This window comes from Sphaeramia orbicularis, chromosome 13 (assembly GCF_902148855.1).
Source record: "Sphaeramia orbicularis chromosome 13, fSphaOr1.1, whole genome shotgun sequence".
In the NCBI taxonomy this organism is placed as follows: domain Eukaryota; kingdom Metazoa; phylum Chordata; class Actinopteri; order Kurtiformes; family Apogonidae; genus Sphaeramia; species Sphaeramia orbicularis.
In genome coordinates, this window is record NC_043969.1 from 23040271 (window position 1) to 23051739 (window position 11469).

Sequence of the window (11469 nt, forward strand, 5' to 3'; positions counted from 1 at the left end):
CAGCAGCGTTGAATGGAGCGTGATCGCTGACTGAGCTATTCTGGATCCCGCATACCCTCATCACTCTCTTCTCAGCTGCCTCACTGTGCTATTATGGGATGGTCGGGGGGTTGCCATGGAGGCATGTCTATTCTTTGCTGCTCAGTCATCCACATCCATCCTTATCAGTCCCATCGTGTCCTGTGACACGATATCCTAGCAGCGACATGCACTGTGTGAACTGCGCTGGCTAGGAAAGTTGGACAATGTATCCCCTTATTTTGTCCCATTGTATCTTTAAACTGATAGAAAAAGACAGGAGACTAAAAGCTAAACTAGAAGCTAACAATGAAACCTGAAAAACATACAAACACAGCCTATTAAAATAGCATTTGACTATATGGAGAGAATCGACTGAATTAGTTTACTTACAGGATAAATGTTAAGGAAAATACATCATAGTAGAAAATTGACAATAAAGGTCCACCACATTCAGTAGAACAAATATATGTAGTTGTAATAATATTATGCCAGTTAAAATGCTTTCTCTGTGTCTGATACTATTGCAAACCCATGTAATATTGCTTAAGAATGAGCGTTAACATATCAGACAATGTTAGTGTTAGATTCTCCATTTATGTTAAGTATATCTCTTTCATCTGTCTGCTGTGCTTTAGGTAACGGTTGTCCCTACATATCTGACGACCTTAATGAAGACACCATCAGTGTTCTGGTCCGCCTTATTACTGAGAAGAAAGGTAAGTTTAAATACCACTCATGATCTGGTGGTCAGTGCCATTGCATCTGTTGTGGCTTTAGAGGGAACAGGAGAGCTCAGTGTCACCATAGTACGTCACAGGCAGATAAACATGCGTTTCCATTACTGCAAACTCAGACTGTCCTCATTTCTTCTCCTTTTTTTTCTTTGTCTTTCTATACCCAAGTGATCTAGGGTTTTAGTCAGTTGGTTACTTTCTAGTTTGTCTAAACCAGTGTTGTGTTAAGTACTGGAAAGTCACGAATGAGTAGAAGTACAAGTACCTTACAAAAAAATGACTTTGGTAGAAGTTCAAATCACCAACTGAAATGCTACTCAAGTTAAAGTTTTAAAGTATCTACTATTTGCTGTACTTAACCATATCAAGTAATCTATAATTAAATGTACTCAAGTAATGGAAGGAAAAGTACAAGTAAATGTTAATAGCAACCAAAAGCAATCAGAATTTTGAATATTATAAAGTTTATCCAGGATTTTAAAACATGGTAAAGTATAAGACATGCACTCAAAATATTGAAAATAATGCCAACGTCACACTCTTGAAAAACAAGGTTTCAAAAACCTAAACAGGAGTAGAGGCTACTGCTGTTATTATAAATGTCAGAATTTTGAAAACAAAAAAAAGAAAAAACTATGCAGCTTATGTGACACCTCAAAACATGAAGCCTACATTACACTACAGAAACAAGGAATCCAAAGTCTTAGGTCACTGACATAATACCAACCTGTTTTATGGCAGAGCTTTATTCAACTCCCCCTCACATCAACAAATCACCGACAGGTTGAGTGTGGACCGTCATGTGCGTTATTTGATTAGGTCCAATGACAAATCAGCTCCCTGACTTTGTTGCAGTCACTAATCTCAGCAGTGAAAACACCAAATATTCTTTAATTTATTTTTTGTAATGAGTAACGAACATGTGCATACAAAATGTATCGAAATAGGAGAATGCAATTGAGTTAAGAAATGTAGTGAAGTAAAAGTGAAAGTAAACAGAATGAAAAATACTCAGTAAAGTACAAATTCTCCCAAAACGTAATTGAGTACAGTAGTGAAGTATTATTATTACTTTGTTACTATACAGCATTGGCCTAAACTCACTGCAAATCCTATAAAGAGCTTATTGGAGAGGCAAATATGATGACTTTTAATAAAATAAATGTTTGTATTTGTTTTTTGCTCAGAAAATGCTGCTGCGCTGGAGGAACTGCTGCTCGAGTACGAGAGCAAACAGATGGCTATGAATAAAGGATCGTCAATCAAGTATGAGAATAAACACACTCAGTCAAATCATTACATTTACTTTAGGTCACTCATGCTGCTCAAGGTCAGGGTGATCACAGAGGAAGGCAATATTTTGGAGAGGAAAATTTTAAAAGGCAGGCTCTTGGCTAGATGCTCCAGCAATAAATCCCTGTCTCTGGGTAAATGTTTGTGTATTGCAGGATGTTCAGGCAGAGAAAATATTGCAGAAACAGAGGGTTGGTAAATCTTGCCTTGCTATTGCCTAGATGAACTAGAAAATACATCTGTGGTTTTGTACCGCTATAAATCAAATATGCTTCCTCAGTATAATAATACCCACTGTGCATTGGGAATGTACAAATCACATTTTAAAGTGACAAACATCAGGCTGTTTATGTTTGTGAAATGTGCTGGTTCTTAGCAGTGACTCACTCCCACATGTCTGGATTGAATATTTCACACAGTTGTAACTGCTCTGTGTTGAGTCATGAGGCTTGAACACCCTGTCTGTCACTAAGCTCAATGGTTGTCACATAGTTTGAAATCACATGATTTACATGACCAACGGTAGCTGTGGTTGGATGTTGGGTTGTAAGTTGTGGCCGTTTAAGTTGCTCACATAATCATAAGTAAATCTAACAAATCCAGTAACATGCTGCTTCACACCACAGGCTACCACACTGAGCAAAACCTTTGCTCAGCAATCATTAGAAGGGCAGCAATAAAATAAACATTAGGAATTAGTAAAGGATACAGCTGTCCATTCTTTACTTCTGCCCTGACCCAGCTTTCCCTAAAGAGTCAGAAAAGTCCTTTTGAAGTTATCGCATTTTATATATATATATATATATATATATATATATATATATATATATATATATATATATATATATATATATATATATATATATATATATATATGTATATATATGTATAAGTATATATATATATATATATATATATATATATATATATGTGTATATATATATATGTATATATATCAGAGTAACTAGATCTAGTTCACCCCAGTATGTGTGCTACTTCAACAATAGAGCACGGTCTCAGGGGCCTCTGGCAATGTGCTGTAACATGTGAGCTGTGGGTTCGAGAATATTCAGACACATACACACACACATGGCTTTCACCCACTTTTCTGGAAAGCTTTGAAACCCTGTGTATGGTGGGAGATTCTGCAGAGTTTATTTGGAGTCACTGCAGGTCAACCAGTGGCTAGTATAACACAGGCCAGGACGAACAGCTGCATTCATATATCTGCACAAAAGGACAATGGGCGGCTACATAGCTGCAGAGCACATGGGTCCACTATGTGTGCAGAGCCATCAACCCAACATGTTTGCAACGCTGAGAGATTTAAAACTTTAGAATTTACTTTTCGGTTTGATTTATATTTACAGACTGAAACTTAGTGGGGCCTATGGAACAATCAATATTTGGAGCTTTTGGAAAACTTACAGAATGTCCTTATCCTCCAACTACAGTCTGTTGCTTAGCAACAAACATTTGAGACAACTTGAGGCATTGACCAAGACAGGCGCCAGTGGTCTTGCTTTGTGATTAATGGTTTTACTTAAGAGGTCCACATTTCTATAGTGATTGCAGCTAAAACATTCAAAATATTCTATAAAAATATAATTTATTGTTTTTGTTTATATAGCCACATTTCATGATTCAATGTGCATTCTATTAGGTGTTCCTCAACATAAAATGGTTATTTTTCTATTAGTTCTAAATTTCAATTCAATTCAGTTCCATACAATCCAGTTCAAAACACTTTGCAGCACATAAAAGCAGTTTGATTTAGGCCTTACAGTATAGAAAAAATACATAACATATCCCCCAGAGAAGGCACTTGGCAGTCTGTCTACATTTAATTGAGCACTGGTTATCTTTGTTGACTGTATAAGTGACATTTGTATCTGATCAGTTGTTCTTTCGTCTCCTCTGTTGCCTTGTCTCACAGGTTCCCGATGCTGTCTCCTCTGTCCCCTTTCCGTTCCCTCCCAAGGCTCTGTCCCCATCAGTCCCATCTCCACACCATCTCTGGCCTTTCGGGCCTGGCTCCCAAACACGGCTACAGGTGCTCCCGATGCTCCCAGAGAAAATGGCCCCCTGTCCTCATCCCTCCTCTGGATTCCTTCAAAGATCCCCTGAAGCCTCCGCAGACCCTCATCCTGCCCTCCCTCGACACCTCCACCGATCAGCAGAAGAGCCCCTTGCTGGGTGGAGTGTGTGTTGACACACACCGTACACAAGCTGTTGTGCCAAATACTGTACAGGAAAAAAAGGAAGGGAGTGAAGTGAAGGAGAGGAAGGATGGAGAGCTGACGGTGCTCTCTGTGGGGAGGTGAGAACTGAGCATGGATGTTGAAACATACTATGAAAATATATTGGATACATTTCATAATTCCATTTGAAACATACAGCATACATATGACCTGGCCTCTCAACAGAATTTCATGTTGTATAGTCATCGGTGGCTGGGTATTTCTGAACTGAATCTACCTTTTAATATCAATACTATTCAAAAAACGCAATGCAACGGCAGAGAATGAATGCTATTACTAAAGCAAGAAACCCAACGAACACAATTCAGCAGATCTCCTTTCACTACAGCCACAGATGCACCACATACATCATCTCAGCATAATTATCAATATTTACTCCATATAATGTCACAAACATAACAACGGTAATAAAATGAATTACACTCACCAAAACTACTGCTTATTTTTATTATGTTTGTGATCATATCTTCTCCTCTGTCAGCCATGGTGGACTTGTGACTAGTAGGGGTCTGACTAGTAGGGGGGCAGCCATGGCTCAGGTTGAGCGGGTCGTCCAATAACCGAAGGGTTGGCGGTTCAAATCCCGCTCTATCCTAGTCAGTCCGTTGTGTCCTTGGGCAAGACACTTCACCCTCCTTGCCTCCAGTGCCACTCACACTGGTGTATGAATGCATATGAATGTTTGGTGGTGGTCGGAGGGGCTGTAGGCGCGAATTGGCAGCCACGCTTCTGTCAGTCTGCCCCAGGGCAACTGTGGCTACATATGTAGTTTACCACCACCAGAGGGAGAATGTGAGAGCGAATGAATAATGGATCAATCTAGACACTTTGAGTGTCTAGAAAAGCGCTATATAAAATCCAATCCGTTATTATTATTATTAGTCGAACATCTAGTCCAATGAGGTGAAAATGCCGACATTAGTGTACGCATGCTAGATCACCCCCGTGTGGCCAACATGAAATTTGATTGGTTAAAGCAACAGGTTCATTTCCATTTATTTGAAGCTCCAGATTCCTACACTGTTGATTCTGAAGACCTCAAGGCAGATATCTTTTACCCGGCAACACGTGAAGGCTAAAATATGATTGGACAAACGCTCTAACATACACATACACTACTGGAAGCAAGAGAAAAGCTACGAAATAAAGAGAATAGACCATTGGGAATAATTTGATACATCTTCATGGAACAAATGTAGGGTGTAAATGTAGGCCAGTGATTCTGATTCTTTAGGCCAGTGCAGAAGGTCATGCTGGCCCTCTACTGATAACTACACTGGAAACACAAAACATGCAATAAAGCCTACTTATATGTTATATGCTTTGCATTGGCAGATTTCAAGTTGCTCAGATTCCAGAGCAAAAGCCTGTTACTGTTGAAACTACAAAGATGACATCTCAGGAGCAGCGGAACTCCCTGTTTGGGGGGACACCTTTCTCTTCAGGTATCAGGAGGTAAGACCTTTAATTTACACAGTTATACCCCTCTGTTTCTGACTGATCATTCCTATTGTTTACTAATGATACAAGCTCAGTGTGTTTTTCTGTCAGTGTTCATATTATAACATGAGCTGCTCAGTCTTTTCTTAACCCTTTAAGACCCAAGCAGCCACTGGTGACCAAAACCATCTACCAGTCTAAACTGTTTAATACTTGTCGATCCACTAATCCTATCAGTACATGTAAATATTTGGTGTAAAATACAGTTTGTCATCTTCTCATGGTCATCAGATATAACCCATTTGGATGTTCAGAAGCACCGTAGTGAATATGGAAACATGGTCATCTTCTATAACATAGATTCACCAGTAAAACCCATGGAGTTGGATCAATGACAGTGGATGGAGATTCTTGTTTTTATATTCAGTTATTGCTATCTCTGCTGAAAAAGTCACTTTTTCTTCCCTTTTCTCTGTTTCTGATATAATAACCCTCAACATTAATCTGAGCTTTTATGAATGTCTACATTAGGGGTGTCAAACTCATTTTTTTTCAGGAGCCATATTTAGCCCAATTTGATCTCAAGTGGGCCAGACCAGTAAAATAATGACTTAATACCCTATAAATAATGACAGATCCAAGTTTTTCCATGTTATTTTAGTACAAAAACACCCCCAATTAAATTATAAAATTATATTTACATTTTACAAAAAAAGATGTGAATAACCTGAAAAGACAGAAATTTCATTTGAAAAATTTGTGCAATTTTAACAATATTATGCCTAGACTTATTATTTATACATGTACATTAAACACAGTGTTACATAAACATTTGGTAACAGGCAGAATATTGTTAAAATTTTGGAGTTTGGAACTAAAATTTGAACAATTACTACAATATTACATCTGTTATTATTAACACAACTACAGATCACAGTGGATCTGTGCACAAAACATTTAGTAACAGACAGAATATTGTGAAAATTGCACATTTCGGGTTGTTCATCTTTGTTTTTATTTATGTATTTATTTGCAATTTAGTGTGAAAGAATAGTTTTGTAAATGTAAATATTTTCACAGTGTAATCTTATTTTTTTACTTAAATTTTTTTCCACATAATTTTTCACAAAGAAAATTTGTCGTCATTATTTATGGGTTATTGTGTTGTTATTTTTACTGGAGATCACATTGGCCTGTATGTGGAACCTGGACCAAAATGATCTGGACAACCTGGACTGTTCAGGTTAATTTTTTACACTTTCATCCCGTGGGCCGGAATGGAACCTTTGGCGGGCCAGATTTGGCCCCTGGGCCGCATGTTTGACACCTGTGATCTACATGATCAGTGAATTCATTATAGGAAAATACATGATTTACACTGAAAAAACTCAAAATAAGGAGGATAATATTACAATAGATGGTGATAAATCACTTAAGAAATGTTAAATGAAGAGAAAAATTTATTTTCTCTATATTCACAAAAAGTTTTTTGGGGCTTTATGGGTTAAATATCCAGTACACCTGTTACTGGTCCTACTACCTCACTGTAATTTTTTCCATCTTTTTCAGGTGAAGAGACAGAAAGAAGCTGCATGAAAACGCTACCTCGCAGAAGACGACCTCATCAACCACCGGCGACTTGGCAGCTGGCAGGGAGAGTGTCTTTAGATGACTGACACCAAGAAACCACAAGAATCACCTCCCACTGGAAGTTGTTTCTAGTTATGCGATAAGAGGAATATAAGTGTTTCTATTAATACATGATTAATTGTTGTAGACATTACACTCATTTCAGCCCTGCTGCACTGTTGCTTCTCTGCTACAATCCAGATAGAAAGTGTTAGAATAACCTATTGGATGGAATGAAGACATTACTAGTCAGGCTTTGTGATGAGCAATTATTAGTAACCACATGAAGAATTCATTCAATCATTCTTTATTTAAACACAGAGACATATTGAGGAGCAACCTCATTTACAATATAGCTGAGACTGGAGGGTGAAGAAGAAAACAGATGTACTCTTAGCCCCTGTGCTTGTGCTTCCATTTAAAAAAAACAAAAGTGAGAGAGAAGGGCAAAACACACACATGCATGCAGATATCAGTTAAAATATGTATAGTGTTCTGTGGCCACAGTGGAGGACAAAACACTGAAAGGAAGACAAACAACAGTGCGACTCTATCCACCTCTTTAAGTATTATAAGGAAAATGTAATTCAAACCTGTTTAATTTTGATGTTTCTGAGGGATTTTCCTCCCTTTGCTTCTGCTCACAGAGACGATGCAGATGAGCATGGGTTTAAGACCTTGAAAATGTTGAATGTAGTCTTAATAGAAGTATCTCACAACCTGAGAAATATACAGTACATTACATTCATTCATGTACACCAAACAGAATTAATTAGCCTACATTTTAAACTTTTTTTTTTTTTTCCAAGTAGAGAGATGATCAGGGGCCAAAATATGTTCTTACAGCAAAGAGGGTCCCATATCAGCTTTGTTACGACATTATATCTAAATGACAATTGTTCTTTGGAATTTAGGTTGAACAAAATAAATAGGTAGATATCACTTTTGTAGAATCAATGTGTAAATTGATGTATATATGTAAATATGGGTGGGTATACAGAAAAAGAAGATCTTACTTGGCTTTTTAAACTTGAGCATGTATGAAGTGGAGAAGAAATGGCAACGACAACTACACAACTGTGTAAACAACTGGTAAATCTGTCACTAACATTCTTAAAAGCTGAAATGCTGATTAACAGTATATGCATCTTTTTAGCCTTCAGATGCTTTTTGCAGTCTTTCATTTTGTTATACGACAGAACAGAAAAAAAAATCATTACACTGGTCGACTATAATTATGAACCAACAACAAACACACATCCAGAATCCTGTTACACAGTGGCATTGACTGTAAGAAACCACTTTGACACAGAACACTCATGCAGTAGCGTTTTATAGTTTAATTAAATAAACCAAGCAGTGGCTGCAGAGGATTAGTGGTTAAGATGCCCCAAAGTCATGCAGCTCCGTTGGTTTTAGTTTACATCCTCAAGAGTTTTAAAGAGTGTACTGTAATCATAGAGGGTAGGTTTTTAGCTACTCATTTTCATATTTTCTTATTATGTTATTATGAAGAATATGACATCATGTCTGAAGGACTGTATTTATTGGCTGAAGCAGTTACATGTTTTAATTTCACCTGTTTTTATTACTACTCTTACTATTATTAGGGTTATTGTGTTTTTAAGCTGAAGTGTTGCTGGTAGAAAGAGAGGGTTAAAAAAAAAGCATTCATCTCATCAACTTTTTAGATTGCATTTATAATGATATTTTTCTGTATGATGTTTTTACTCTGGAAATAAAGAAGAGGCGTATTTTAATTGGTCTCTCATTTGCTACTGTTTTATACAATTGCTTTTAATGAGCATTTATGAAAAATAGTGCACATTTCATACAGGAAGTGCATCTCAAAGTTAATATATATGTACACTGTCATTCATAAAGTTGGAATAATTTTGTTTTCAGACACATCATAATCCTGTTTTTATTCTGCGCATCTGTAATCACCTTTGACCAGGAGCAATGATTACATACTGAGTCCCAGTTACACTTTATCTCTGAAGACTAAATCACAATGTCGCAGTTATTTCATAAAATGCTGTAAAAACATTTTATTCCAACTTTACGGGCAATAGTGTATATGTTGTTTTGTGAGTCTGGAAGAATGAGAAAGTATCGACTCGAACCATCAAATCATGGGAGGCTCGGCTTGTTTTTGAGCCAGTGTCGCCCTCTAGTGGCAGATAAACAAGTCAACAGATAAATACATGATAACACAACATGAGTTTGACTTGATTAGATATATTGTGTCTTACCAGACAACATCAATGAACAAAAGACAACAGAGTTGGAGTACCTATATAAATTACAAAACCATGCTGAACTTTACAAGAAATGCAGCAAACTTATAAACTTTTTAATTTCATAAACCCTTTCATGCATTGTGTTCACTACAGTGGACAGTCATTCTCCAGTTGTTCTCTTGTATATTCATAGGTTTTGTTGTTTTAGTTCCATATGAGCCAACGCAGAGGACGCTTATGCAGCATCCCATAATACACTGCAATTCATACCATTACTACAACTTTGCTGTTCTTGATAAACCTGATCTGCAGTAACATGTTTAAGTGTAAATCTGTTACAATATTAAGCCTCAGTTTGTCATTTACACATGTTCATTACAACTTACAGATCACTACAAATACACAAAACATTTATTATCAGGCAGAATATTGTTAAAATTGTACTTACTTTTCTTAAAATGTTTCAAGTTGTTCATATTTGTTCAGGTTATTCACATTTTTTGTGAAATTATACTTTGTTTTAGTGTAAATACATGAAAATATTTACATTTACAAAGAGAGACATTTGGATTTGTGAGTATTTATAGATTATTATGATCGTATTTTACTGAATCCTGCCCACTTGAGATTGAATTGTTCTGAATGTGGAACCTGAACTAAAAGGATTGTTAGTATCTTCAGTGTAATTTTTGCATTTCGCAAATTCATCCCAAGGGCCGGACTGGACCCTTTGGCGGGCCAGATTTGGCCCCCGGGCCGCATGTTTGACACCTGTGTTATATGAGGTAATAACTAGCATTAGAGTATGTTAAAATGTGAGAAAACATCAAATTAGCAGCCTTAAAAATGTTTTTATTTCATTGTTTTCATTTTACTTTCTGATATTGGGTTTTAAATACATATTTCTTTACTTAAAAAATTAAATGCGTGGACATTTTTGTAACTCCATGAAAAAAAAAAGAAACTCGATCACAATTTTTTTTATGCCTAAGGAGGTATAAAAACACTCCAGAAAAAAAAAAAAAAAATCTTGACTAAGGTTCTCATAATTCATGCATGAAAGGGTTAAATACAGACTTTCATACCTTGTAATAAGAACTATACAAAAGTAAATATCATTCATTCTCACACAGTTCCACACATCCTCCTGAGTGGAAAGGATGCAGATGAGTAGGAAGGATTCCTGTTTTCAGTTGGCCTTAGATACCTTGTTAGGTAGTAGTTTGCTGTTAACACAACTTTCAGAGCCAAAAATGTGCTCAAGTTGAACATAAATTCATCATGTAGGTAAGATATTCTTCAATGATTTTTCTTCCAAATCTTCTCATTGTGTTGATGCAATATAATACAGTATATTGCAATTCGACCTCCTCAAAAGCAGCATGAAACTCTGTAGCCTGAAGTTCAATTTATTGCACACAGACATCTCTCCTTTTCAGTAAATGATTCACTAACCTGACTACATTTTCACACTTTGGTCCAGGATTACAACCTGTATCACCCTGAAAACCCAAAAGAGCAGCACATTTATGAATGTCTAGAAAGCAGAGTGCAGATCTGTTCTGTGTAGAATGTAAAAAATATGCTGTTTTATTTTCTTTCCCAATCCCTGTACTCCTAAAATTTAATTTAATATAAAAAAGACATGCAGTACTAGTATTGCAGTAGTCCACCAGATTGGCCCGGGTTTTGAGACCAGTCTCAAGATTATTTTTTGTACTTCTTGGTCTCGTCTCTGCCTTGAGTGCTTTTTTTTTTTTTTTTAACTGTGATTTTACAACCTATTTAACACTGTAAAACCTTTTTGCCAATTATTGATTTGTCTTTCTACTGGCTGTCTCATTCTGT

At 36.6% G+C, this 11469-nt stretch overlaps 1 protein-coding gene across 2 annotated transcripts in view; it reads left to right on the forward strand.

Moving 5' to 3' along the window:
• The window catches only part of relt (RELT TNF receptor), a 37422-nt gene extending 28284 nt beyond the window's left edge, over positions 1 to 9138 (forward strand). For both annotated transcript variants that reach the window (XM_030153108.1, XM_030153109.1), the window contains exons 7-11: positions 657 to 737; positions 1943 to 2021; positions 3985 to 4368; positions 5645 to 5764; positions 7319 to 9138. In XM_030153108.1, coding sequence (XP_030008968.1) covers positions 657 to 737; positions 1943 to 2021; positions 3985 to 4368; positions 5645 to 5764; positions 7319 to 7322 — 668 coding nt within the window. In that variant the 3' untranslated portion in view covers positions 7323 to 9138. The remainder of the gene's footprint in view (positions 1 to 656; positions 738 to 1942; positions 2022 to 3984; positions 4369 to 5644; positions 5765 to 7318) is intronic.
• Positions 9139 to 11469: the final 2331 nt, after the last annotated feature.